The sequence below is a fragment of the Haemorhous mexicanus genome, chromosome 10 (assembly GCF_027477595.1).
Source record: "Haemorhous mexicanus isolate bHaeMex1 chromosome 10, bHaeMex1.pri, whole genome shotgun sequence".
Taxonomy (NCBI): Eukaryota; Metazoa; Chordata; class Aves; order Passeriformes; family Fringillidae; genus Haemorhous; species Haemorhous mexicanus.
In genome coordinates, this window is record NC_082350.1 from 6,849,196 (window position 1) to 6,876,890 (window position 27,695).

At 50.7% G+C, this 27,695-nt stretch overlaps 1 protein-coding gene across 1 annotated transcript; it reads left to right on the forward strand.

Moving 5' to 3' along the window:
- Nucleotides 1-8,106: 8,106 nt before the first annotated feature.
- On the forward strand, nucleotides 8,107-26,920 carry KY (kyphoscoliosis peptidase). The gene is made up of 12 exons (XM_059855121.1): nucleotides 8,107-8,375; nucleotides 9,346-9,408; nucleotides 11,397-11,441; nucleotides 13,382-13,456; nucleotides 13,594-13,626; nucleotides 14,186-14,236; nucleotides 15,300-15,382; nucleotides 15,745-15,853; nucleotides 18,481-18,598; nucleotides 22,788-22,976; nucleotides 23,919-24,109; nucleotides 24,973-26,920. The coding sequence occupies exons 1-12, from the start codon at nucleotides 8,243-8,245 to the stop codon at nucleotides 25,881-25,883; spliced, it is 2,001 nt and encodes a 666-aa protein (XP_059711104.1). The 5' UTR covers nucleotides 8,107-8,242; the 3' UTR covers nucleotides 25,884-26,920.
- Nucleotides 26,921-27,695: the final 775 nt, after the last annotated feature.

A 27,695-nucleotide genomic window follows, 5' to 3' on the forward strand; every position in this document is an offset into this window, starting at 1 on the left:
CCACTTTTGGGGGATCTTGGGAAAAACAAAAAGAGCTTTCTCCAATTCTACCAATCAGAGGGGATAAACTCCAAGTGGTGTTGTATGGTGGATGCAATACCAGATTGCCACTGGCACCACCCCAGTTCCACTGCTTCCAGGGAACTCATAAATGTTCATGGAATCAGGGCATGGTTTGTGGTGCCTTGGGCAGGGACACCTTCCACTAGACCACTGTCCAACCTGGCTTTGAACACTTCCAGTGGTGGGACAGCCACAGCCTCTCTGGGAAACCAGTTCCATGGAGTTATAAAATCTTTCTAGAGAGACAGAAAAGAACCAAATGCCAGGCTCTGCTGGGCACTGTGGCAAACCTGGGACTTCTGTGGGCAATCTGAAGGGGCCAGGGAGAGAGAGGCAAAGCAGAGCATCACTCCTGGGGTAAGAGCCAATGCACACTCCTGCCCTGAGGCTGAGCCCATCATGTTTCCAAGAGGAATGCTGAGGGAACAGCACTGTCCTTGCAGCTGCCTCAATGACAGGAATAACATGCTGCAGAGCTAAGGGGAACAATGGGATGATGATAATAAAAGTACAGGAGTGAAAACTCATTACTGGAGATGCTCAGGAGGCATCCTGAGGGATCCCCTTAGGCTTCCTGGGCTGCTTTAACCCTTTGGGTGTGGCTCTGGTACCCAGGCCAATGTGCTGTGCTGCTGACTGTGCTTTCCTCCTCTTTTTCTCCCATTTCTTTATGAAAACAACTTTCCCTTTCTCCACACAGAGCACAGTGCACATCACAGCACAGACCTGCCCTTCAGCACTCAGCTTCCTGGGACTGTGCAGGCAGAGCAAAGAGCATAATGGGGTTTCTGGGCAGCTGGTCCAGAAAATAGTCCAATAATATTTTCTCCTATTCCAGCAGTTCACATGGAGATGGGAGCAGTGACTGGAGAAGACAGGCAGCCCAGCTCCACAGGTGAGCTCATTCCTTCCCAAGGGAAGTCTTCCCTGACTGCTTTTGGGCCTCCTGGAGCAGAAGGAATGTGTTTCAACATTGTTAATGTTGCTTAGGATGCCCTGGCATCCTGCCAGGTTCCTGAAACGTTAGAGATGCCCATCAGGCATCTCCATGGCAACTCTGGGATGCTGATCCCAGCTGGGTGCAGTGTCCACGTTGGAACAGCAAGCTGCCAGGTCCATCAGAAGGAAAAGGTTCAACAGAAGGAACTGAGAGGGGCTCTGACTCCTCTTGATGCACTCCCAGGCTGCTGGAGGAGCAGCACATCAGACACCCAGGGGCTTTGACCTGTGGAAAAAGCCAAATGGCTCTGCCCAGCTAGTGGCAAAATTCCTGGCAAAGGTATTTTTGACAGTTTTTTTTAATGTATTGGTGCCTGGTAAAAGAATTTTTGGAAGGTTTGGCTGGCACAAAAGGATTTAGTGTTCTGGGATTCTCCCACAGCCTGGAGGTGTGCAAGCAGCCCATACCTGGTGGGTGTTTCATATTCCAGCCCATATCAAACACCTCAGCATCCCCATGGCAGGGCAGCAGGAATACAGGACACCACTGTGGTGTTGGGATTTTGGGTGGGAATGGCAGCAACTGCCAGCCTGAGAGAAGGTGTGGCCCTCAGGGAAGGCAGGAGATGCAGAAAATGAGGATTTCATCCATACCTTCAGGGCCTTAGCCAAAAGAAATGAGTTTATGTGCAGAAGAAATAGTCCAGCCTCCCCTGGGGACACATTCTTCTTGCCAACTAGCTTCACGTGTTGTGAGGGACACAACAGACTTCCTTTGTGTCTCTCCAGTCCTGAAGACACACAGAATCAGCAGGGTTCCAGGTCCAAGGATGTCCAAAGGCAGCAAAACCCAGCCTGACTCACCCTGAATTAAATATGTCTCCTTTTGGCATTGTCACACCCCATCCCATCCTGACAAGCACCAGATTCTTCACTCAAAAGCACCTGAGATGGTGTTTTGGTGGCCATAGCTCAGAGGGGGGCCCAAAGAAACACCAGGGGTAATTCTTCAAACAGAAGCCTTGCAGCAAATTCCAGCTGTTCAACTCTTACTCCTGACACTGCAGCAAATATGGATAGAGCTTCTCCAAAACAAGAGCCAGTTACCTCTACACTTCTCCAAGGCAGTGGTGAACTTGTTTCTGTTGCCAGTGTTGTGTCCTCAGCTCATCCAACAGCTCAGGTGTCCAAGAGCACCATGAGAGCATCCAGCTCCCTCCACAGCATCCTGGCACCTTGGGTTAAGGAGAAATAACCCCAGTGAGGGCTGTTCCATGACCTTGCCCCTAAATGACCACTCAGGTCCTTCAGCTAGCCCAGGTAAACCCAACCAGGCAGCCTGTCCTCCTGCAGGCCAAGCTCCCAAGGAAGAATAGCCCCACTCACAGGGTGTCTCAGGAAGGAAGGTTTGGAGGTTCAGACCCCCAGGCTCCCTGTCACTCCAGAAGGGATGATTCCTACTGCATCCACTTCCCTTCAAACACCATGACTCACACTGAGCTCCAGGGTTTTTTTCCAAACTTGCCTTCCATTTACCTTTGCCATTGTATTAGAGAACGCCAGGCTGGCTGGGCAGTCAGATAACTCCTCAGTCCACTGGGTCACCAAAAAGGGCTTTGCTCATTCCTGCAGCAGAGAGATGTTGATAAAATGCAGAAAAAGTACTTTCTGCATCTCCCAGGATATGCCATGCTGCTTGTTTAATTAGCAGGGGCAAGACTGCCTCCTGAATAAAGCAGAAATAGCCTTCTAGGGAAAAAATAACCCTGCCTGGGTATTCTGAGGGATCCTTGGAAAGAACAGCTATACAATCTCCCCCAGTCTTGCACAGTACAAGAGCTAGAATTTTGGAGGAGGAATATGTCCAGAAAGCCAATCTGCTCTGGGGGCGAAACCTCCTTCCCCTTTAATGCTGGTAAAAGGAAATAGAGTGTATTTTCCTCTCTCCCTTCATTTCTTCTCCTATGTGTTTCCTCTGCCCATCTTGATGCATTTGGCATCAGGGGGCAACTTTGTGGGGAGTGCTTGACAATAAAGCACATCCGCAAGGGCACAGCTAATGAAAATGCAAATTAGCAGGACACCCAAATGAAAGAACCCCAAACCCTCTGAGGGTCCTGTAGGCCCCCACTGCCTTCAAAGGATGAGGTTTTTGAAGACTTTACCATGATTAATGTCTAATGACTGCGTGCAGCCCAGCCAGGACCACTCTCCTCATCCAGAAAGGGCAGCAGCAAACCCCAAGCCAAGCAGCAGGCTTAGGTCAATGATCCATGCTCGGACAGACAAGGCAGGATAGCTCTGGAGAGCCTGGCAGCCTCTGGTGGCCGAAGCCCTGCCAGCAGCCCCCTCCTTTGTCCCTGCAGGGCTGGGCACAGGGCACTGCCTCCGGGTGCCGCAGGCAGAGCCCAGCCCCGTCCAGCCGCCAGGGCAGGAGCGGCTCCCTGCCAGCCTCACCCGGGGACACCCGGCCACTCCTGCGGGTCTCTGCCCCGGGGCACCCATGTGAGAGTTTTTGTTTTTAAGAAACCGTAGCAAAACACCTGCTGAATCCCCAGCTGCTTCCAGAGCTTGTTCTTGGGGAAAAAAAGCAGCTGTGGTCACAGCAATGTCTTTTGTCACTGAAGGAAGGGAGAGTAGAAAAAAACAGCAGAAATATCTGCAGTTCTCTCCTGGGGCACTGAGCTGCATCACGCCCCGAGCACACCCCGCTGCTCACACAGCTGTTCCCACAGCTCTGTGCAGGCAGGGTGTCCCCAAGCTCCTCATGGAAGGAGTGCTGGGCTGTGCTATGAGCCAGGGAGCAGCCAGGCCTGCCTTTTATCCCCAGCAATCCCACTCAGAATGCAGGACCGCCTGCCAGAGGCTCGCCCACCTGCGGACAGGTATTTCCCCACAGGAGGCAGAATTCCCCTCCCAAGCATCACTCCCGCTGTGCCTCCCAGGGCATCCACTCTGTTCTGAACCGGCCCTCATTGTCTCCCTGACATCTAAACACGTCCTTGACCTCCCTGGCAGGGCTGCCCCTGCCATCAGCTAGCTGGTGTGGATACCAGGAAACTGAATACATGGGCTTATAGCTCAGTGGAAAGTTCTGCTGCCGTCTTAAATCATAAAGCACAGCTGCTGACACAGCAGAACTGCAGAATGAGGCATCTGAGCAGCCTGGCTTGGAAAACACCAGCAGGAGAATAAGGGCAGGGAGGGAGAAAGGACAGGGAGGCCAGGAGAGCAAATTAAAACTCACCAGAGTGCAGCTGTAATGTGTTATCCACCGTGGATGTGCCCCAGCCCTCCAGAGTGCATTTGCAGTTGGGAGAGGAAAGAGGAGCTGAGATTCAATGTCTGCAAATGCACAGTAATGGCTGGTTAAAAAAAATCAACAAACCCCAGACTTCAAATATATCTGCAAACACACTCATGATAATGAGCTCTGAATGAGACATTCTGAGGAGGAGAGGGATCTTGGCAGTCTGGGTGGAAAGTGCAGTGAAAGCATCCAGCTCCTGGGTGGTGAACAAAGCCAGCCTAAGGCTGGGATGGGTTGGGCAAGGAGGGAATGGAGAACAGGACAGGAGCCACTGACACAACTGCACATGGAGCAGGGCTGGCCTTGGTCCTGCAGGAAGGCTCCACAGCTCAGAGGTAACACTGGAACTGCTTCATGGACAGCACAGCTGGCAAAAACAGGGACATTTTGCTGTGATACAAGGAATGCCAGATGAAAGGCAAAAGTTTCAAATGATGGGTATCAGCCACCGACCAAAGGGGTCATCAGGATATGTTAGTTCCAAATTACATTAAGGGGAGCTCACCTTTAGATGACTTTGGTGTTGCCTCCAGTGGGGTTACAGGCCCATGCTTTCTCTCCAGACAGTGGAGAAGGCCCTGAAACACCAGGGTGTAACATGTACCCCAAGGTGGACAGCCAGAGCAGGTCACCACACCAAGGAGAAGGACAGCCCTAGCACTTCTTCCAGTGCAGGCATCTACAGCAGTTTTGGAAAAACATTTGGACACCTTCATTCATGGCCCTGGCAGGACCAAGATTCCCAGCAGCCTCCCTTTGACAAGCAGAGGTAGAATATCTTTCCAACACACCTCCTGCTAGAGCCTTTACAGACCTTTGTGAGGGCAAAACACCTGCACAAGAGCCAAAACCCTTTCCCAGGAACACAGCCTGCAATTTCCCTTTCCACCCAATGGGATTCAAATAACCTAATTCTTGCTCTACATTCATACACTCCCTCTCTCCCCCAGATGCCCCCCAGAGAAATGCCAGCCATGTGGTAAATACATGTAATCATGGCACTCTGACAGCAGCTTTTGCTTTCTGGCCAGTAATTCTTCTCCCTGGGACCTTGGTGAGCATTTGAAATCCTACAGTAAATCCAATGAGCTGCCTTTATTTGAAAATCAACATGGCATAAAAGGCTTTCTTCTTTCCCTCCTCAAAATGTAGATATTTTTAGCTTCAAAAATATCCTGGCCCATGGACAGATGTTGCTGGTCATGTTTTTATCTCAGGCCAATGAGGGGGTTACTGTTTTCCTTGGAAAACTCATGGAGCAGGAGGTCTCAGTGCTGCATGGGCAGCAGCACCCACCTCAGGCACAGCCCGTTCCTTCCTCGTGGCACACGCCACAGGTCACCATCAGAAACCTCCCCTTTCCCCTCTCCAGGAAAAAGAGAGGATAAAACAGGAGAAAGGAAAATGCAAAAGAGCCTTTCAAAGCCAACTACCCTGAAGACTGGCATTTCTAGGAAAGCAGGAGCTCCCTGGAGATGTTTTCAATGTGCTGGAAACACCTTGTGGCAGGACATGGGCATGCAGGAGGGAAGCAGGGTGTGCTCAGCCCCTGGGCAGCCAGGCTGGGAGCAGCCACCTCATCATGAGAGAGAGAAAAGGAGGTTTGAGAGATTCGTACAGCCTGGCAGGAAGGGCAGAGGCAGCAGCCCCCAAGGCAGCAACCACCACCACATGCTCAGCTGTGGAGGCTCCAGCTCAGAGCTGCCAGGGAAGAAACATCTGATCTCCTCAGCTGGTTCCACCAGAGTGTCCACAGCGAGGTCACCTCAGGTCCCAGCATGGCCTGGGAACTGGAACTGGCTCTTGCCAAGATCCCCAGATGTGAGCCATCACACCACCGAGCCGGAGAGGAATAAGGACAAGAGCAGACCTGGAGGAGCAATGAGGCCAGGACATGCAGGGAAATTCCTGCAGATGGGAGGAAGGAGCAGAGTGAAGAGGGCTGGAGCAGATTTTGGTGCAGGACCTGGGTGACAGCAGGTTTAGGATTCAGCTGTGCCAAGGAATAGCTCAGGAGAGCAGACTGTGCCACCTGGGATGTGAGGGAGAAGGGCCACCAGGAAAGGGGCTGCAACCCAGGTGAGTGGCCAGGGAGGAAAGGGTGTTCCTGACCAGGCAGGAGCTGTGGGGCTCGGTGACAGGTGACAGGGGGGTGCTAAAGGCCAACAGGCAGATGGTGAAACTGTGATTAGAAAGTCACTCCAGCCATAAATCTCAGGGACCTGAAATGGAGATGGGCAAGCCCCAGATGGCTTGGAAATCTGCTTGGCAGAGTCCGGCATGGCTCAGCGTGCATCTGGCCCTCCTTCCTCCTCATCCTCCTCCTTCTCACCAGGTTTAACCACCTCCAGCCAGCTCCTCACAGCCAGAGCTGAACCCTGAAACAAAAATTCCGGGCACCTCTGAAACAAAAATTCCTCTAAGGCACGAACTAAAGAGCAAATCCTGGACCCCAACAACATTGTCATCCATCCTGCACAGGACTGGCTGCATTGCTGGGGTTGCAGGCACATCCCATCCCTGGTGCCCCTGTCTTGGTGAGAAAGCTGTGGCACCATCCAGCAGGGCACAGGGGGCTCAGGACTGTAGCCCAGGGCACCAGCAGAGCTGGATGGATGCAGGTTCCCTGCGGCCACACGCTATTTCTGGATATGCTGAGGAGCTGCTTAGGGCTGGATTTGCAGGCGAGCACGGGGGCATATCAGCTGTCCATGCTCTGGAAGGGGCTCAGGAACAGAAAAGGAGCAGGAGATTGGGAGGGGACAGGTTTTATATAGAGATCCACGGGAAAACCCGTGTCTCTAAACACAGTAACCTAACACCAGGTAGTAGTACCAGTTCCTGCCCGTGGATCCAGGACAACAAATTTCCCCACCTGCAGGCAGAAGAGCCCACTGCTCTCACACTCCTGCCCGAAAAGCACCAGCAACACCCACAAAAAGGCCCCCTGCCTATGCCAAGCTCCCGAACCCCCTCTCTGCCTGCGGGTGCCTCCCACAACCTTTCCCAAGAGAGCCCTTCAGCCCACAGGTGCTGTCGCTCCCCCGGGACCCCCGGCCAAGGCGGGGGCTGGCAGCACGGCCGGGACAGGGGCCAGTGGTAAAATTAGAACTCGTGTCCCTGCCAGCCCCTTCTGCAAGCTGCAGGGACCAGCTGAGCCCGGCTAACCCGCACTGTAACCCTTCATGTCCCCCGTTTGCTGGGCTGGGACAGTTACTAGAAAGCCAGGGATTTGCAGGGCTTTCCTTTTTGATCAGCCGTGCCCAGCTACCCCAGACAGCCGGGCTCGCGGGCTGATGGGGCAGAGAGGTGGGGTTTTTTGGATCCTTTGGGACAGTCGGGATTGAAGCCTGCAATTCCCTTCTCTGCTGTCCCTTTCCACAACAGGCAGTCCTGCAGAAACCGATCCTCCCTACTTCAAAGGTTCGTGTGTTCTTTCCAGCCCCTTCTCCCCACCGCTGCCCTCCTCCTGCAGCAGTTATTGTTATTATTTACGCTCCTAAGCATCCTCTGAGTTCTGCCGGGGGACAAGATCCAAAGAGAAAGCCTTTTAAGGATTGGTGCCAGCGCCGGGAAGCGAATCCCCCCCAGCGAACAGTGGTGCTGGGGGATTTGAGTGTAGACAAGTGCTTAAAGCTGAAAAGGGCAGAGAGAGAGGGGAGGGAGCCGGGGGCACGCTCTGAAACCAGACCCCCCCCCGCCCGAAACGCAGCTCCTTCCTCTGCTTTAGGAAACGGATCCCTCCTGCGATTTCCTTTCAAAGGTGACTTGTAACCTCTTCATTAGGGTCGGCTTTGGCAGAGCCCCGATGGTGCAGCTGGCAGGGCCGGGGCTGCGCGGGGCGGGAGCGCGCTCGCCTTGCCAGGGCTGGGCAGCACTCGCGGCTGCTCGGCTCAGCGGCGGCAGCACCGGCGCCCCGGCCATGCGCTGATGGGTACCATGGACTTTAAGACAGATGCCAGTGCAGTCACCATCAATCTGCTGCTTATTGTGCGCCCCGAGGAGGCAGCGAGCAAGGAGAAAGGGCAGCGAGAGGGGCAGACAGAAGGCGGCCGAGGCGCAGGTAACATCGCGCCTGCGGCGGGCGAGGGAGGGCAGGGCTGCGGCTGCACACGGAGAAGAGAAGCAGCAGCTCTGGAGCAGGATTTGGGCTTCCTTCTCCTCTTTGCACACATGATGCCAAACTCCGAAAAGCCAACTTTTTTGTAGAAGCCCAGCGCGTCTCCGCTGGTGCAGCAGAGCCTGGCTGGAGCCACGCTCCGCGCTGCAGCCTGTCCAGCTGCAGTCCACGCAGCCCCGGGTGCAGCGGCGGGGACACACGGGGACACCAATCCCACGGCTGTGTTTGCACCTTGCTGTGTCCTGCGCTAGCCCCGAGGCGCCCCACGGGCTCTCTGGGCTGTGCAATGGGAGCAGGGAGAGGGCTCGGCAGTTTCCAGCACCCACTGCCCTGGAGTGCAGGAGCAGAAGTGTTTTGCTTGCAGCGTGCCCAGGCTTTGTCTCCGAGGCTCACTGTCCTGAGCCATTTATAGCTACAGTTTGGGACAGTGTCCCTGGCCCCACTCCCTGTCCTGCAGAGGGTCTTCCAAAAAGCTGCAGCTGCGCTCTGCAATTGCAAGGAGAGCCTCCCTGCAGAAGTAAAGGGAGGAGAACGAGTATTCCTGCTCTAAAACCTGGGGAGAAGCTGAATTTTCAGGCAAGCAGTCCCAGGCTAACAGCTATGGGCAGAGCTATCACAAAGTTGTGTCCATGCTCCATCAAGCACGGCATTCAGCACCTGCTCCAATCAGAGCAAATCCCACCAAAGCAGCTTAGGCCTGGACTATTGCACTTTCTGCCCTCTGGTATTCCATACTTTAGCAACAAAGACTGCAAGCCAAGGCTGCAGATGAGACAGAAATTGGATCCTGATGACACCTGGCACCAGCTGGGATAATGGGTTGCATGAAAGGTTTTGGGGTGCTTGGCCTTCAGGCAGCACCAGCACTTCAGTCCAGGAGAACACTTTCCAATCTCCCATTTCTATCTTACAGGTTCCAAGGGTGATGGCAATGGGAACAGCAGATCACAGCCACCTCGGGGCACAGACCTGAACGGTAGGTCACCCTCTCCCTCTGTGAGAAACCAACCCCAGCACTCAACCCAAAGCTCCAAGCTGTGCCTCTTGAGCTAAACGTGCTCCACACAACCCATCCCTCTCCAGTGCTTTCATGGGGCTCCAGGGGAGGCACACAGAGGGCCTGGCAAGCATCCCCTCCCTGTGTGCTCCCCGTGCCCCATGGACAGGATGCAGGGGGTGGCACTGCCGAGCTCCCACACCTCCATCCCTCTGCAGGGATTCTCCTGCCACGGAGCTCGGTCAGATTACAAGTGCACAGAGCTCTTACATTTCACAGCCAGCTGATGGCAGGGGAAATTCAGTGCCCCCAATTGCTCAGGTTGCAGCTAGAGCTTCCAGAGACTTCCCCAGTACTCACACAGCTTACAGTAGTGTCTGGGGGATGCAGAGAACCTTTTCAACCTTCTCTCCACCAGTTCTTTCTTCATCTGCCCCCTCAGAGTCTGAGCACAAGGCAGGTCAGACTGCTGACCAGGAATGATGTGGATTCTAGTTCTCCATGTTCCACTGCCAATTCCCAGGGTTCTGCCCTAAAATAGTTGAGGAGGAACACCTGAGGAGATGACCCCGGAACTCTGGAGCAGCTCCCAGGGAAGGGACTCAGACCATCCCTCTTGTTTTCCTGGCAGTCTAAGCCTGCCATGGCTTAGCAGAGAAAGGCAAGGGCAAAGGTAGAGCAAGACACAGGTAATCTCATGGTACCAGACAGTGGCTTTTAGTTACACCAAGGAGGAACTTTGCTTCCACAGGTCAAGCAATAGCAGCATGCAAAAGCCACGGCTGCTCCCAGCAGGATGCCTGGCAGGAGCCTTGATCCAAGTCCCTCTGTAATCAGTGGTGGCTGGAGGCTGCACACAGTCTGGGAGCAAACAATCTTTCATTGCAAGGCACTACTTTGGGGCTTTTTTTTACAAAGCAGATAACAAAAGCCTCCACTCCAGGAAGCAGATAAATATCCTGCTTTCTCTCCCTCTGTCATGCTCAAGAGGTTCTGCAATCAGAGTTGCAGAGTCAGCCTCCTCTAGAGTGAGTAAGAGGCTGATATTGATCATTTCCCACCCTGAATTACTGGCAGGGGTATTTAGCATGCACATGGGAATCCTTCCCTTGCAGGTCTACCTTAAGCACAATTTAAACCCCTGGGAGGGGGAATTCAGGCTCCAGAGGAGCAAGCAGAGCTTTGGCTCCTCTGGCACCACAAGGGTTAACGAACTGCTCTTTCACCAGCCATGTTAGTGTCCCTATGAGGCCTCTGACACCTCTGCTGCTGCCACAATATTTGCAAGCTTATATAATCCCCAGCCCCACTGAGTCAAAGAGGCTGTGGCCCCACTCCTGTCACTCTGGGGACTGGTCCTTGTCGCGGCCACATGGCACAAATGGCCTCAGACAAGCTGTGAGATTCCCTGGCTCCCCCCAGGCTCCTGGTGGGATGGGGGTCCCAGGACACTTTGAAAAAGAGCGAGAGATCACCGTGGCCACCACCCAGCAGAGGGCTCCGTGTCCCCTGGCTTTGCTCCCTCCCCAGGGCACAGCCTTCGCTGCCTCCCCCTGTGTGAGCCCTGGGCACATCAAGGGCTGCCCCCACCTCCCTCTGCCCCAGCACTCCAGCTCCAAGACAGCCAGGGTCTCCCAGCAGGGAGAGGTGAGGATGAGTTGCTGGCAGCCACACCAAAGTTCCCACTTTGCCTCTGAGCCCCCAGCACTGCCCTTGTGTCCCACCCACCTCTCCAAACTCCCCTGGTCCCTGCCCTGGGCAGCAGCAGGCTGGGCCGGAGCATCCCTCCCTCTGCAGAGGGGTCAGGCACCAGCACCAGGAGCCACTGAGCTTTGGATCTGAAGAACAGGGCTGAGCTTCCCAAGTGTTCCTTACCCGACTGCTGAGCAGGGCAGATTTAACCCCATCCTTGCTGACTGTTTGGCTCTCTCCAAGGCACTGAGCTGTTTCCCTTTGTGCCCCCACAGATCCCTGTGAGCAGACACCACCCATCACTGCAGGCCCTGACAAAGGTAAGTGGGGAGCTAAGAGACAGAGCAGGGCTTCACTGAGATCCCAACAAGCTTCTTCTCCAATAAAATAACCTCAGAACGTTCCAAAAGAGAGAAAATATCCCACCCTGGGACAGCTGCCCCTCAAAGTACTTGCTGGTCCCAAAACACAAGGAGAGCAGCAAGTGCTTCTCAGAGCTTGGAGCAAACTGGTATAGTGGCAGAGAGTTGGAGCAAGAGGATCTTTAAGGTCCCTTCCAACCCAAACCACTCTCTGATTCTTTATGAAGGATATCTCAATGGGAATAATTAAATAAAAGATCATAAAAGCACCAGCAACCATTTCATATCACCAGTTTTTAAAGCAATGCTACAGCACGTTGAAAAATTCCTGTGGAATTACATTTTTCATTTGTTAAATGCCTTTTAAGCTCATCAGCAGAAGGCATTCAGCACCAATAAGTTTGTTTCTTGAAAACAGAGATTTTTAATTTATGAGGGGAAACTTAGAAAGTGAAAGTTGGGGACAAAAACCCACAAAAAAGCAAAGTAAAAATAATTTTGAGCAATAAAAAGGACCTGAAAATATGAAAACTTTAAGGAAAATAAACCATTTGCATCAAGCCTTCTCTCTGAGAAACAACTTCATTTTATCTTTGAATTAACTGACAAAATGCTCTGTTCTGACACCCTGATATCTGCAACCATCCTAGAACTGGACTCAAACTCTAAGATTTAGGTTTTTACAGCTTATATAGTTTTTCTTGTTTTCTGGTTTTGGGGTTTAAAGACATGAAATCTCTCTGCATAATCACAGGAGAAACTTCACTTTGCTAAGGGTAAATGCTGCAGAAAAACTTATTCTTTGATGAAAATGCAGATTCCCACCTAATTAGCCAGTTCCAAGAGCTGGCTTTAAAGCCAAATGTCATGAGGTACAGGTGTAGGAGGCATGGCTGGATGGCAGCCCCGAGGTGCATTAACATCTTGACCTTCAGTCTCCTGAGTAACTTCTGCCTGATCCAAAAGAGAAGCCCAGGAGCACATGGAGCTCCTCCAGGGAACCTCAAGAGCTGCAAACCCTTCTGAAACACCTGCCAGAAAATGCAGCCCCTGTCAAAAAGTTCAGGTGGTTTTTATAAGAGATTCCCTCACTCTTTCTGGTATTTGCCTCTCTGAAACTTTAAAGCCCAGGTTTCCAGGGGAGGTTTTTCTGGAGCATCAGGGCATGCCTGGACCACAGCTGGCTCCTCCAGGATGCTGCCTGTTACAGGCAATGGCCTTTGCCAGAGATTTTAGTGTCACAAGCCCAACCATTTTCATCACTTCAAGCCTTTCTCTGTTTAATTCCAAGAAAAATCAATGCAAGTCATTGATTCTCTCCTTGCTGTAGCTCCATCAAGAGCTCTTTAATATGGTGATAAACCTTGGCTATCACCAGAGCTGCTGCTTTGTCCAAAGTTAAGAGCTGCCTCGGCAGGCACTCCTGCCCTCTCCTCCATATCTGTGGCATTCACATTCTCTGAAAAAATCCCTACACCCAGGAATTTTCTCCCGGGAAGCAGAGAAGCCTCAGAGAAAAGGAAAACAATTCTTCTCTCATTTGCTTCTCCTCTGTTTTGCCCCTTCGGAATGTGTTTGGAGATTGTTTCATTGGATTCTGGTGAGAGTTGTGTTCACTCCTTGGCCAGTCAGGGCCAAGCTGTGTCAGGACTCTGGAGAGAGTCACAAGTTTTCATTATTATCTTTTTAGCATTCCCTAGGTATCCTTTCTGTATTCTTTAGCATAGTTAGTGTATTATTTTTTAATATAATATAGTATTATAAAATAATAAATTAGCCTTCTGAGAACATGGAGTCAGATGCATCATTCCTGCCTTTGTCAGGGCATTCCCAGCAAATACAATACATATCCTGGTGAGTTTTCCCTTTTTAGGGGGTTTAATCACTGTTTCTTGCAGGAACCCAAGTGACAGTGGAGATTCACCACAAGGATACCAGCCCCCAGCTCATCAAGAGACTCTCCTTGGGAAAAGGTACAGCCCAGATTTAAGCCTGGCAGAGGCTCAGCCCATCCTCCCTTCCCTGGAGCCAGGGAGCTCCAGGGGATGCTGCAGCCCAGAGCCTGGGCAGGGCTGAGGGGATCCCACTAACCCTGCCTGGCTCCTTGCAGGTTCCCAGAGGCTGAGAGGACACGACAACAAAGGTGAGGCTCTGCTCTATCAAGTGTCTCCAAGCTCTCCCTCCCCTGGGAAGCTGCTCCCAGGAGGAGACAGGCTCACTCCCCCCATGGGGAGGCTGCTAAAGGGCACATGCTGCTGGACCCTGCCCAGGACTGGGGCTTGAGGAGCAAAATCCTTTTGCTCTTGGGCTGTGGGTGTCTCCTCCTCCTCTGGCCCTGGGATAAGGTGTGTGGTGACACTCCAGGGTCCCTCAGCAATGCTGCAGAGCTCCCACTGGGGTTATCTAACAGCTCTGGAGCTCAGCACTCCCTTCTTCCACACCTGAAGAGGTTTGGCATGGTGGGCTGGGGTTTGATGTCCCCAACCCTTGGGCTAGAACAGGAGATGCCTGTCTGCTGGGGAATGTGGGCTCTGCAGGAGCACAATCCAGAGGGTGCTCACATCCACGTCCAGATGGAAGGAAATGGGCTAAGAAGAGCCTCAGTTCCAGCTTTTTCCACCCAATCCTGCTCCCCACAATAATTTATTTCTAGTTGCCTTTTTTTTTTTGGGCAAAAACCTCCTCCCTTCTCTGCTTTGCAGGTTTCCAGAAGACTGAGGCCCCACGGCCACCGGGAGCAAAGGACCTCCATGGTAACTACCCATCAGCACCAGCAGGGCCCAGCTTCCCAGGCCCCTCATCTTTGGGGTGGCACAGGGGAGTGCCTTTGGGAGCATCACACATGCCCAGCCCTGCCCAAGGGAAGGCAAACAGGCACAGGACTGTTGGATGTAGATCCCACCCCTGCACAGAGCCTCTGCAGACAGAACCTGGCAAAGACAAAACCTGATAATCACGTTTTTTTAAAAAGGCCATCTCCTTACCAAAAAGGCAATTTTCAGAGCTGTGGAGAGTGGAAACCTTTAACTGTGTAAATCTGCTTTCTCTCTCTTTAGGTCAGTGTTACACCTCTTTTCAGGGAAAATACAGATAAACAAACCAGCCTGTTAAGAAATAGGTGCCTACATGCTGGTTTTGGCAGACAGGGGCCTGCCCAGCACAGGGGACATGTCCATCCAGTCCTCATGGCCCACTGATGGGACACAGCAGTGTCAGCTCATTCCAAGATTGTTAAAATCAGTTATCTGGTTAATTAGGGCAAGTTATTAACCCTTTGTTCACACTGAGTAGAACCAGGAGCTCAGAACCTGCAAAGATGCAGAAGGTAGGCACAGTGGGTTGAGTCCAACTGCTCCCAGTGTTACCTTCCTCTTGTGCCTGAATTCCTGCAGAATTGTGGCCCTTTACCACACAACACCCCTAGAGAAACCCAGCTCTTTATTGCTGGGGTTTTTTAAGAAGTCATGTGTTTCCTAAGGCTTCCACAGTACAGATTTTCCCGGATACTTGTGCATTGTTCTCCTGCCCCTCCATCCAATATCCCAGGATTTTCCATGCTGTTATGGAGTGCCAAAGTTGCAGGGGCAGCTCACGCTCCAGCACTGCCCAAATCCTAGCAGTCTAGACAGGATGGCTCCTGCTTTCCATGCAGCTGGCAGGGCCCTCCTGCGGGTGCCCTCATGCCCTCTGCTCCCTAAGAACCTGCTGATGGATGTGTCCATGGGCCAGGCAGGAGCTCTGTCCCCTTGTTCCACCATACTGCCAGGAAAAACACTCCCTCCCTTCCCAAAACAATGACAACTCGTTTCTTCCCAGCATATCCATGGGACAAATCCTCTTTGAAATCCATGCCAGTGGATCTGCAGCAATTAGAGAAGCTGGATGCCTACGCATTAAAAGTAAGTCTTGCTTTTGCCTCTGCCCTCCTCCCAGCTCCCCTGCAGCAACATTCCATGAATCTGGCTCCCAGCACCAACACCAGCTTAGGCTGAGCTATGGGGCAATGGCATTAGAATCTCCCAAACAAATGAAAAACCCTTCCCCTTTAAACATTAGCAAAGAAATCCCACTCTGGGAACTATAACCCAAAATACATAGACCTACAGCACTGCTGATGTATTTTTAAGGAAGCTGGAGGCAAAGCAGCCTCTGGTAGGTGGGGTCTCACTGGCTTCAGAAGAACAAGAGCTGGGGAGGACAGGAGATCTACCACAGGGTAGATCTTCACCATGACCTTGCAATGCTCCCTCCCCACACACAGGTGAACGTCACAAACAGTGTGGAGGAACTGGTCAAAGCCCTGCTGAAGCAAGCCCGGACTGACCTGGAAAAGGTTCGAGCCATATGGATGTGGATATGCCATCACATAGGTAGGCTGAGGTCTCCAACTGAAAATAAGGCTGTCACTGTCACCCCTGTCCCACTGCTGTGGCACTTTACTCAGTACTTGTGGGTTATTTCCATGTGGGGAGTGGAATGAAGGCTTTCTGGAGGTTTTCATCCAGAAATGCATCCAGAGAGTCTCTCACCACCTCTATTTCCCAGTCTCTCTCCTCACACTACAAGACTCCACCAGGTTTGTGTGCCCATGATTAACCTGTAACTCCATTAGAGGTGTGACCAGACAAGTCCCAACCATCCAAGAGCCAGAACAAAAGCCAGACTGCCCAACACCAGGGGCCTGCTTGTCACCCTCAGAGCCACCCCACACCACCAGAGCCCAGTTTTGAGGGGGCAAACAGGGAGCAGGTGATGATCCAGATTTCAGAAGCAACCTGGTCTAGTGGAAGGTGCCCCTGCCCATGGCAGGCAGTTTGGAATGAGATGATCTTGAAGGTCCCTTCCCACTCAAACCATTCTAAGTTTGATCTCTATCCCTGTGCCAAGTTCCCACAGCCCAATACAGCCCCTCCAGCACAGTCTGATGCTGGTGTCTTTGCTCTGGGAGGGTCCCAGTGTCACACAGGTACTACCAGGAACCATCCAGCTGCCTTGCCCAGCTCCATGTCCCACACTGGCACCTGGATGATTGCAGATGCTGCCTGTGCCTGCACCTTTTCAACCCTCCAGAGAGCTGCACACACTCAGGTTCCCCTGCCCTTTCCCACTCAATCCAAAGGCTGGAGTTACACAATAACCAGGAGATGGGAAGAGGAGGAGGAGGCAGCACTTGTAGCCTCTCCCATCTGGCACATCAAAAGGGGCTTCTTGCCACCCCAGTGCCTTGATGGGGGAAAACTGGATATGCAACATGATGGCATTTTGCATAACATAAGCAAAAATGTTTCTTTCCCATGGAGTCTTGGGGGCAGAGAGGCAGAGCTGTCCTTTCCCTCACCTCCTACACATCCCGATGGGGCACTGCTGCAGTGCAGGCCAAGTGATGGAGAGGAGAAGAGCAGTTTGGGCAGCACTGGCCTCATCTCACACCCACTGAGATCAGCAGCTATAGGGTTAGCATGGTTAGGTCAGTCCCAAACTGCTTTAGTCTTGCCCTGAAATACAGAGAGTGCTGATTTCACTGCATGTCCTGAAGCCCAGCACTGGTTGCTCTGTCTTTCCACTGCTAACCCATTTCTGCCCACACTACCTGGGCCAGGCCTGGCTGGACTCAGTCAATACTCCTCAACATTCAGGGGATGTCTCTGGCCCTGACAGCCATGCTGGGATCTCCTCACAGGGTCTTTTACACCACCTTGGCCCTGGGTCTCATTCTTTCCTGTGAGACTGACCCCTATTTACACACACAGAAAAGAAACAGAGTTGGGAATTTAAATCTGCTGGCAAAAATACAATATATCTATCCTGAAATTGCACTGATGACATAAACTCCTTCCTTGGATGGATTTTAAGTGAGAACACTGCTGTTTGGGCATCTCTTCCCACTCTGTTCAATTCCTGCCTGTGATGGGCTTCTATGCCCATGCAGCATCAGCACTAAAGGAAACAATTATTTCAGCTGTCATTTGCAGCACAAATAAAGGCCCATGGAGCCAGCACCCCTCCAAGGGCCCTGGAGCTTTGCTGGTGGTCAGTGAGCAGCCAGGGTGGAGCAGGCAGCCTTTCCCAGTGCCTGGAGCAGCGCCGAGGGGGCATCGGCCGAGCCCCTGGGATGAATGACAAGCAGTGGCAGCATTTCATCACAGCACACACAGCCTGCTGCTGCTTCTCTTCCTCTGGCCCAGCACTGAGGGCAGGGGGAACCAGCTGATGCAGCATTCCTGACAGCTTTGTCAGAAAAATACATCTGTATTTTAAGAAAGAGTTTATGGACAGGGCCAAGGTTGGTGGTATTGAATTAACCTCCCCAGACCAGCTCTGCAAGCTCTGTCTGAAGGAGTCCTGCTGTGCTGCTGTTGTGTACTCATTCCAACAAATCAAGATTTCCTGAGCTTCCAGGTATTGATATGACCAGACTGGACAGGGCTTGGAGCAACCTGGTCTAATGGAAGGTGTCCCTGCCCCTGGCAGGGCATTGGAATGAGATTAGCTTTAATGCCCCTTCCAACCCAAACCATTCTATAATTCTGTGACTCACCTGCAACAAACCACTTCAAGTGTTTCCCAACAAGCTGCTTTTCAAGTATTTTTTAATATAAATTGCTTGTAAAGAGTGCAAAAGTCTCAGCAGTTTCTTTAGAGGTAACACCAATCCAACTCCTCCAAATGCAGCGTGCTCTGGTTTATACAAGGAACTCTTCAGAATGTAGATCCTCCACTTGAGGGCAGTTCCTGAGGACACCCGTGTTCAAAAATCAAAGTTTTCCTCCCCCTTGGATTCAATTGCTGAACCCCAGCCCAAGCTTAGAGCAAAGTGTGATGAGGGACAGAGCTGTCCCTCTGCACCAGCAGTGTCCAGGCCACCCTCCCCAGCACAGCCACGGCCTGTTCCCCTCTGCTCACAGAGATGAAAAGCAACCCAAGCATTGCTCCTGCTGCCCATCAGCCCCTTGGCTCAGGCTGTTGGATGAACCCTTGTCTATGTTCCTTCCCCCAGAATACGACGTCGTGGGCTACCACAACAAAAGCCAGCTGTCGAGCAAGCCCAGAGATGTGCTTCAGATGGGCAAGAGCATTTGTGAGGGCTATGCCGAGCTCTTTGAACATATGTGCAGGTAAATGAAGTCCAGAAACATTCAATGCCAGGGAGAGTGAACACTCCTTGTCATCTCCATGCCTATCCCATCTGCCTTTGCATTGACTGATGTGACTTTAGGCAGGACGTGGAACTTTAGCTTTCCAACCATGCTGTGGAAAAACAGCAAGTCCTAGAAAGGTCAATTTTGCTCTCTCCTCCACTCCCTCCATCCCCCTCCCCAGCATAATTTACTTGGTGCCATCTGCTGAGCTTCGCATTGCATTAACATAATGGCAGATGAAAACATGGAGATAATTTGATTACAAGAAGTAGGATTTTCCTTGGGGTATCTGGATGTGAAGGTTAAAAGCATTGCAAGACTTGAACAAGGAGTGCTGTCTCCAACATGGTCCTTTGCAAGAGGTAGGCAGAGTCCCAGGAGGGACTTTCCTTAAACCCTCTGGAGATGCCCTGTCCCCTGCAGGAGCACCCCAGGGACACTGCCTTGCACTTTCTGCTCTGTGCCCAATCTCAAGATGCAGCACTGTGGAGGCCAATACTGCAATTCCCATTTTGTACCTACTATTGGCATTTAATGACTAAAATCATTTCTTCCCCCAAAATCTCGCGGACTTCACTGGGGATGAGTCACCTAAACTTCCCCACAGAGCAGGGCTTTGCAGTCACAAAGGCATTTCTAAGAGGCAGCCCCTTCCTTGGTAGGGAGACAGGGATGCAGCCCCAAACCCTAAGGAAAGGAGAACCCCCAAAATCCACAGCAAGGAAATCAGTGAAGGTGCTTGGAGGTTTGGGGATCAGCCTTAGGCAGAAGGGTTGCCCAAAAGGAGAAAACTGGACCTGACAAGTCAGGAGAGGAGATTGGAAGGGACTTCCTAAAGTAATCCTAAGAGGGTGGGCTTGCAAGATGGCCCTCCCAGGAAGGGGCTTCCATTCCCTTGGAAAAATCCAGACTAGTTATTAATAGCACATGTAAGTAACAATTGGCTTTCCACAGCATCCAAAGGGATTTGAGAAGGTTTTTACCATGGAACAGACAAAATCTACAGGGAAAAGGAGAGACTAAAAAACAAACCCAGCATACCGTGCCAGATGCAGAAGTGGTAAATGCTTCCAGCTAACAACATATCCCACAATAGACATTTGGTTCATTCCCACCCAAACCATTCTATGACACTGGATCTTGTTTTCTAAAGAGTAAAGAAAGAGGATGGTGGAGTATGCATTTATAGCTGCAACCTATGGAACAGTTATTAGCAGTTAGAAGGGGGGAGTTTGCATCTGTTCATTAAAAAGCATATGCTTAGTTCATTAAAAGCATTAATCTTCCCAAGGATATCTCTGACTATTTAAAGGCTCTGTTGATTTACTCTCGATTCCTCAGTTCCAGGCTGATTAGTCACTATGTGATTCAGGAAACCTCCAGTCATCAAGACTATTATATTGTCAAATATTAGCAAAATGTTTAGCTCCTGTTGTGAAAAACTGTACTTAAAGACAGCTCCCCTTTCTTGTACAGAGATCCCCTTATCCCTTCTCCCCATGCTCTGTGCTGCTCTTACACTGAGTCTAAGCAGAAAGGCAGGAGGCAAAGAGCACTTGCCTTACAGAAAGGCTTTTCAAAGCCAGGTTTTGGGGGGGGAAAAGGTGTTTTAACATGCCTTTTTATCCTAGCTCCTGTGAGGGAACCTGAACAAACAAACCAATTTGCCAGTCACCAAAAGTCCCCCCAAAGTCCTGCTGAAGGCAACAGCTGACATTGATTGAGTCCTACTTGTCCCAGTGCCAGAGGGAACAATTCCTGTTGCAGACACAACACTGTCACCTCTGACCACAGCTTTGGCAGCCAGACTTCCTCCATTAGCTGAGATTCCTGTCACAGAGGAAAGGTGGGCACAGATAGTGGGAAGCTGGCCATAAGGCATCACTTTCCAAACATCAGGTGTGATAGCAACGAATGCAAACACAGGCTCCTGACCAATATTTCAGCAGCACTTATCAAGAACTGGCTTCCCAGCTGACAAGCAGACTCGAGGAGTCTGGCTAAGTGAAGCACTGCAAATTCATGAATCCAATTTAGGGCAAACCTCACCGTCTGGAATTAGGGAGACACTCACTCAACCAGGGTTAGTGATGAAGGCACAACAATTATTTTCCCAGGAGAGGTTTCAGCAGCTCTGGGAGCAAAGCTGGCCTCACTACCTAAAGGGGATCTGATCAGTTAGCTAGCTGCTCCTTCTTCCTAACCAGTCTGTAAATATCCCAGATTTCACATCCTCTTGCTTCTCCCATTTCCTGCAGGCAGTAGCTTTCCCTCTTTTCAGGCACAGAGGCGTACACCTACCTACCACAAGCATAAACCATTCTGTTCCCTTCTGGAGAAGCCAGATTTGCTCCTTTTTCAGATGAAATGATCAAAGTCAACCTAAAATCAAAGGGAAGAAGATGCCATTGAATTCCAGTGACACCTGTAGTAAGAGCCAGACTATTTCCATGTCCTACGGTTTTTGAGGCAGAAAAGCAATTTTGTGTTTAATCTCTTTGCTGCACCAAGCAAATGTTGCCAACTGTTTCTTAATTCAGTTCTTCCACTCCATTTTGTATCTAGGTCATCTTCAGCCTCACACTGCCACTTCAACCAGTCCTGGAGATCTTCCCAATCTTCTCTCTGCCGACTTAATTTATCTGTATGAAGTCATTGACATGAGAGACATGAGCAGCCTTTTCACCAATACAGAATTGCTCCTTTACAGGATGCTTTAGCTTGGATTTTTGTCTGCCCATTACTAGAGAGACCAGTTTAAATGCTCTGGTCTTTATTTTGAGAGCTTTGAATACATCCAAGCACAAACTCTTCCTGCTGCTTTGCCAACGTTCACGGTAATTGAGAGCACCGTGAGAGCAGAACTTGTCCCTTAATGTTCCCTCTGAATATCCCAGCTGACAAGAATGTCTAGAGAAGCCTGGAAGGATTAGATCCAATCCCCATGAAATTAGTGGGAATTTGGTACTTAGCTCCTTGAAACTCATAGGATCAAATCTTTACTAAAGCTCCCAGGCCAGCTCCTGGTCTCAATTACATCATGCAAATCCAAGCTCTCACCAGTCTTGTCAGTGGAGTTGTTCCAGATTTACTGCCCAGCTCCATGGCAGAACTTCCCTCACAGGGGCCTGCAGGCTGGCAAGGGCTTTCCAGACCACCTGCAGCACCAGGTTTCTCTATGGCATTCCTTCCAGCCTGGCCTGTTTGTTCTGGATACTCCTGAGACAGGCAGTGTCTGCCATCACTGCTCCATCCTCTCCTTGAAGTGCCCACCTTCCCTGGAAACCAGTATCCTCTCCCTGGGAAAAGCAGCTCTCCCTACGAGCCCCACTGCACTGCCAGTTGCCAGCCAGTATCTGTTATCAGGCCTCGAGTTCTTAACAACCATGCTAATTATCTTCCCCATAAATATCACTTTTCTCCTGAGCTAAACCCACATTATGCAGACAATCTCGCTCTGGAAGCCTGCACACTTTATTACTTAAGGTAGTTGTTCCATTTAACACACTTCTCTATGAAGAAGAAAAATGTCAGTGCTGTCCTACACAAAAGACAACACTCCAAGTGAAGCAATTTTAGATTAATGGTGAAATAATGTTAGAATCCATCAGCAGAGAGCTTATTAACACAGTGCTTATTTAAATCTTATTTACACATCCACGCAGGTATTCATCATGTTTTTAGAAAGAGACTATTTAATCATTTCTACCCTGGGCAGGCACAAGCTCATTCTTTCAGGAAACTAAATCAGCATCCACAATCCCCTGAGGTCTGAGATTCCTTAGCTGGTGTCAAACACCAGGCCCACTGTCAGGGGGAGAGAACAGCCTGTGCTTTTAATTTATAATTACATGGGCTAATTGTGGACAGCAGCAAAGGGATTCCACTGAGTAACAAGATAGAGAGCAATTAAGCACACTTTATCTTGTCATCCTCTAACAGCGCTGAATGGATAGTGCATCAGGCAAAAAGACAGGGAATATGCAAAACTGGGAGAGAAAAGGCCCTTCCTCCAGCAGGATACTCTCTGAATCTCTATGCAAAGTCTACAAAAACAAACAGCCCCACCCAACAGCTCAGGCATCATCACCTTTTCTCCTTCCCCAGAAGTACCTGACAGGTTTAACACAGAACTCTCCTGCTGCAGCTTATCATTTCCTTTCAGTCTTGCAGGGATCCAGTGCAAGAAGCTCTCAGGACATGCCAAGGGACACGGGTACAAGACAGGGCAGACCTTCACAGGGAACTCTGACCATGCCTGGAACGCTGTCTACCTTGAGGGAAGGTGGCATTTACTGGACAGCACCTGGGGGAGTGGTTCTGTGGATGATTCCTTCACCAAGTTCACCTACAGGTAAAGACCTCCCTCCATCTTAGTACATAAACCCTCCACAAAGGCAGAAGGAAAGCTGATGGGATTGGCAAACCAAACAGACACATTTGGGGCCACAGGAAGACCCAAAGATGTCACAGTACGTGCCACAGTCGAAAGGGCCTCGATATGCAGAGCCTCACCACACAACTTCAGAAAGCTTTAAGCATTTCCCCAAAGTAACACCTTACCTCACCAGAAGGCTTCAGGCATCTGCCCATACACAGTAACATCACAGCACTCCAGAAGGCTGCAAGCAGCTGCCCTCCTTGTTCTTTAGCCCAGCCTTTTATCCCCTTCTGTTGATGCACTGCACCTGTGTGCCCTCTGCTCCCTTTGGTGGTTGGTCAGTGCCCCTGGGCACTCCATGGCTCATTGCTGTCAGTGCTGCTCACCTGCTGCTCACAGCTGTGCCCACTGGGGATGAGGCTGGGCCAGCCCCACTCCCAATTACCACAAACTGTGCACCTACACAAAGCCATGAGCAAGGCACCCAGGCTGCCTGTACAAGGCATGGAGCATTGAGAGGTAGTTGCCCCGGGCAGCAGTCACAAACCTCTAGAAGCCAACTGGGTTTGGCTTGTCACATCTTCAGTTTAGGCAATAGTCTGTGGCAGTTGAGTCACAGCTTTTGTGAATTGATTGCAATCAACACCCAGTGCCTCCCTCTTTTTCCAGGAGCCGATAGGTAAAAGGGAATAGTGCAAATACTCAGGGTTTATCCCAATACTCAGCATTTGCCCTGGAAACAGAAGACCAAAGCTCAGGTATCTTCTCTGCCTGGGGAATTTCAAACCCACGGATCTCAGTTTATCAGCAGCTCAAACCACTCCAACATCCTGCTGCTGAAACCACCACCACTGCGAGGGGGAAGAATTCCCTGTCTGTAATTACTCACTTTCCCTAATTTCTCCCTTCTCCCAGGTACAATGAGTTTTACTTTCTGACTCACCCGGCCCTGTTCATTAACAATCACTTCCCAGATAACAGTAACTGGCAGCTCCTTAAGCCCACGCTGACACTGAAGGAGTTTGAGAACAACATGCTGCACAACAGCAACTTCTACACGCTGGGGCTGCTGGCCGCGCGCCCGGAGACTCCCATCATCCGGACAGGTAACCAAGAGGCCATGGAGCATCTGCCCTCTTGCATCTTCCCACATGTGCATCCTCCCACACCCAACACACACCACTGTGCACCTCTTCAGGCAATCCTGAGCGACCCGAGTGAGTCCAGCAGCTCTTTTAACATAAAACCCCTCAGGTGCCACAACTGAACAAGGTGCACATTTAAAACCCCCTCCCTTGGATTTTTCAAGAGCTGCAGGAATTTGGATGGCTAATTTGTGAATGCTAAAAACAGAGTTAAAACTTATGGACATCAACATTATAGGATGTAATGAAGACTTCAAGCTGTTTGGGAACAGGCTCACAGGGAGGTAGATTAATCTAATATCTACATACTGGAGAGTTCCTGCAATTTGAAGCTCCTGGGAGCAGCTACTGGGCTGGCAATCAGGTCTAATCACCTCTAATTCAGCCCTTCATGATCACAGAATTCCATAATGGTTTGAGTTGGAAGGGACCTTAAAGCCCATCTCATTCCAACCCCCCCACCATGGGCAGGGACACCTTCTACTAGACCAGGTTGCCCCAAACCCCATCCAATCTGGCCTGATGGTACTTTCAGTTACATTTCACCCAGGCTTTCACATTCTAGCAGACCACAGCTCCATGTCAGGGTGTATCAGAACAGGATAAACGCACATCTCCCAAAGGCCACTCTCTTTCTTTCTGAGGGACACTGGTCTAAGCAGACAGATGACAAGCTGTGACCTGCCAGTTGCAGCTCTTGGTTATTTCTTCTAGTGAAACAGCAAATTATTGGGCCAAATTAACCTTCCCAGAACGGGGGCTACATTAGGGTTAAAAACTGTACTGACACTCCTATGCAGCCTCTTTTCTTTTGTATTCCCCAGTAAATGGAAAAGCCTCCGTGTCCGTGGACTGCCGTTCTGGCACGTTATTTATGTTTAAGCTGAAGGGAACAGATGAACACGGTTTGATGACTTTGAAAAGACACGGAATGGAGCTGGATATCTACCCACAGAAGACAGGGAGCCACAAGCTGGAGATCTTTGCCAAGCCCTCCAAGGCTGAGGCTGTGGATGACGTCTACAAGTGCGTGCTGGAGTACGTGGTGGAGTGCGAGTCCGTGGACAAGGCCATGCGCTTCCCCAAGGAGCTGCACCAGCCCGTCGGGCCCAGCTGGTTCTCCGAGCGCCAGGGCTTCCTGCGGCCGTCCCACGGCGAGCCCGTCCTGCACACCAACGACGGGCGCTGCTCCCTCACCTTCACCCTGAGCAAGGACATCAGCGTGCTGACCTCGCTGCACACCGATGGCAGCAGCAGCCTCAGCGAGGACATGGGCAGGCGGCACGTGCTGCAGATCCACCGCAGGAACCAGATCGAGCTGAAGGTCCATCTCCCGCACGCAGGGAACTTCGTTCTCAAAATCTACTCCAAGAAGAAGTCGGACCCCGGTAATTACGATTACATCTTCAACTACCTCATCACGTGCCTGAACACAGAGGTGAAGTGGCCAGCCTTCCCCCAGAGCTACAGCAAGTGGCTGCAAGACTACGAGATCCTGGAGCCGCTCTCGGGCCTGCTGCCGGCCAACCGCAACGTGCAGTTCAAACTCAAAATGCACGGCGTCGCCAAGGTGCTGGTCCAGGCTGAGAACACCTACCCTCTGACCCAGAACAAGGGCTGCTGGGAGGGAACCTGCAACACCTCGGGGTGCAGAGAGGTGTTTGTGATGGTGCACGAGAACGCCAACCACAGCTTCTACTCACACGTCCTCAAATACGAAGTTGAGACCCAGTAACATCCACTCCTTGTTCTTTCACTCACCCGCATGAACCAACCTCCCCAAAACGCCCCAAACCAGCACAGCTTTAGGAGACTGCTCATTCTCTCAACCAAATCTGTTCTTTCAACAAATGCAGGACAACACTTGCAGGCTTTTGCCAGACTGCAGGCTCAAAGATGGTCAAGGAAGCAGAAAATCCTGTTAAAAAAAGGAGCAGCAGTGGAAGACATGAGATAAAACCATCACCTACATTTCAGTAACGCTGTCCAGACAAATATTTAGAAGAAAACAACTGACTGTCTGCAGGGCATTCTGTGCCAACAGGGATTGCTGGTTTCCAAGTTACGGACCATAAGAAAAGTCTTACGAGGGCTACTCCAAGAATTCACAGAGTTGTGGGACAGGATGAAGAAAGTGTACCCTGGTTTTGAGCAGCAACATTGGACATGAGGAACTTCAGGATATTTAAACCAACTTTCATTATAACTGTACTCAAGTTGCAAAATACATCCGAGGAGAGAGAAGAGTTAGGAAGAAGATACAACATGAAGTTTCCCTGTGCACTTCACTGTCTTACAGATTTCAATAATACTGGAAAAATACTTTTTACACTGACTCTTAAATACAATAAACAAAATCATTTTTACCTTTTTATATTAGAATATTGTAGAGACTTTTTCTGCTGTAATTATATCTGAAGCATATGGGTGTTTCCATAAGGAAAATTACAGTAAAAATGAGAATAAAGTTCTCAGAAATCACTCCTTCCTCTAACCTGTCTATGCAATACTGCAGCTATAAACTGATGGGGTTACGTGGGACAGCAGGCTGAGTGACATTATTACCATGTAACAAACCATTTGGTGCTGTACTCTTGGAAAAGGCCTCCATGCACAAGGCAAAGAGGGGCTTCTACTGAATCCCACCACAACTGCGCATCCTGAGATGGAGCAACATTTTCATAACCGATTCAGATGCCTGTGAGCGTTAGCATGACCCAAGAGGTATTATGTTTGAGCTTGAATTGAAAATAAACCTGTTATGTTTTTGCACTCTGTTTCATTGACCAAACAATATGAATTCTCTTCCCAAAGCTGCTGTATTTTCCATGCAATAGAGGTGGGTTACTCCTACATTCCCTCCTCAGTGACTGGGTTGGAGGGATTACTCACACAGCTGCCCACCCTTCATTACTCCTTTGACCCCAGCATCCAGGGTTGAGTTCCCATTTGAGCATGTTAAGTACCTGCAGCCAGATTCCAGGATCAGCACTCTCTCTGAGGATGCAGGCTGCTGCAGACAGGAGCTGCAAGCATAAACACCACATGTAAGCTAACAGGGCTTACTCCAGGGTAAGCTGGGAGCACAGCAAAGCTTCGGGGTCTTTTTGTACTTGGCAACAAGAGGCTCCATATGCAACATAAAAGTAGGTTTTAAGTCCTCCCCTAAACAGCTCAGTGTCTTTGCCCTCAAAAACTGGTGGCAGCAGCTCCTCCCTGCAGGAACACTCCCAAGCCGTGGAGCACAGCAGGCTCCCACTCCCTGGGCATCAGCACAGACTGAGCAGCATAGATGCAAGGCAGACTCAGGGATCTTTTGTTTGCCTAAGGACCTTGAAGGCTAAGGCAAGTATTGTCTGTCAGCACAGACAGTCCTGGTTTATTTTGGTGCCTGGCAGAAGGGTTCTTTTTTCTCAGATCCCACTTTTCAGATCAAGGAGGATACACTGCAGTAGCTTTCATTTCGCAGGTCAAGCTGATCCAGTCAAGTACGTCACTTCTTACAATGGCAGGATAAGGAAGCATCCCAGAGAGCTTAGTGACTAAA

What these genes read in the sequence shown, in the direction of transcription:
- KY (XM_059855121.1), top strand. Translation starts at nt 8,243, where the DNA reads ATGGGTACCATGGACTTTAAGACAGATGCCAGTGCAGTCACCATCAAT. An exon ending in AGAAGGCGGCCGAGGCGCAG is followed by an intron (nt 8,376 to 9,345) that starts GTAACATCGCGC and finishes TCTATCTTACAG; the next exon opens with GTTCCAAGGGTGATGGCAAT. An exon ending in CTCTTTGAACATATGTGCAG is followed by an intron (nt 18,599 to 22,787) that starts GTAAATGAAGTC and finishes ATTTCCTTTCAG; the next exon opens with TCTTGCAGGGATCCAGTGCA.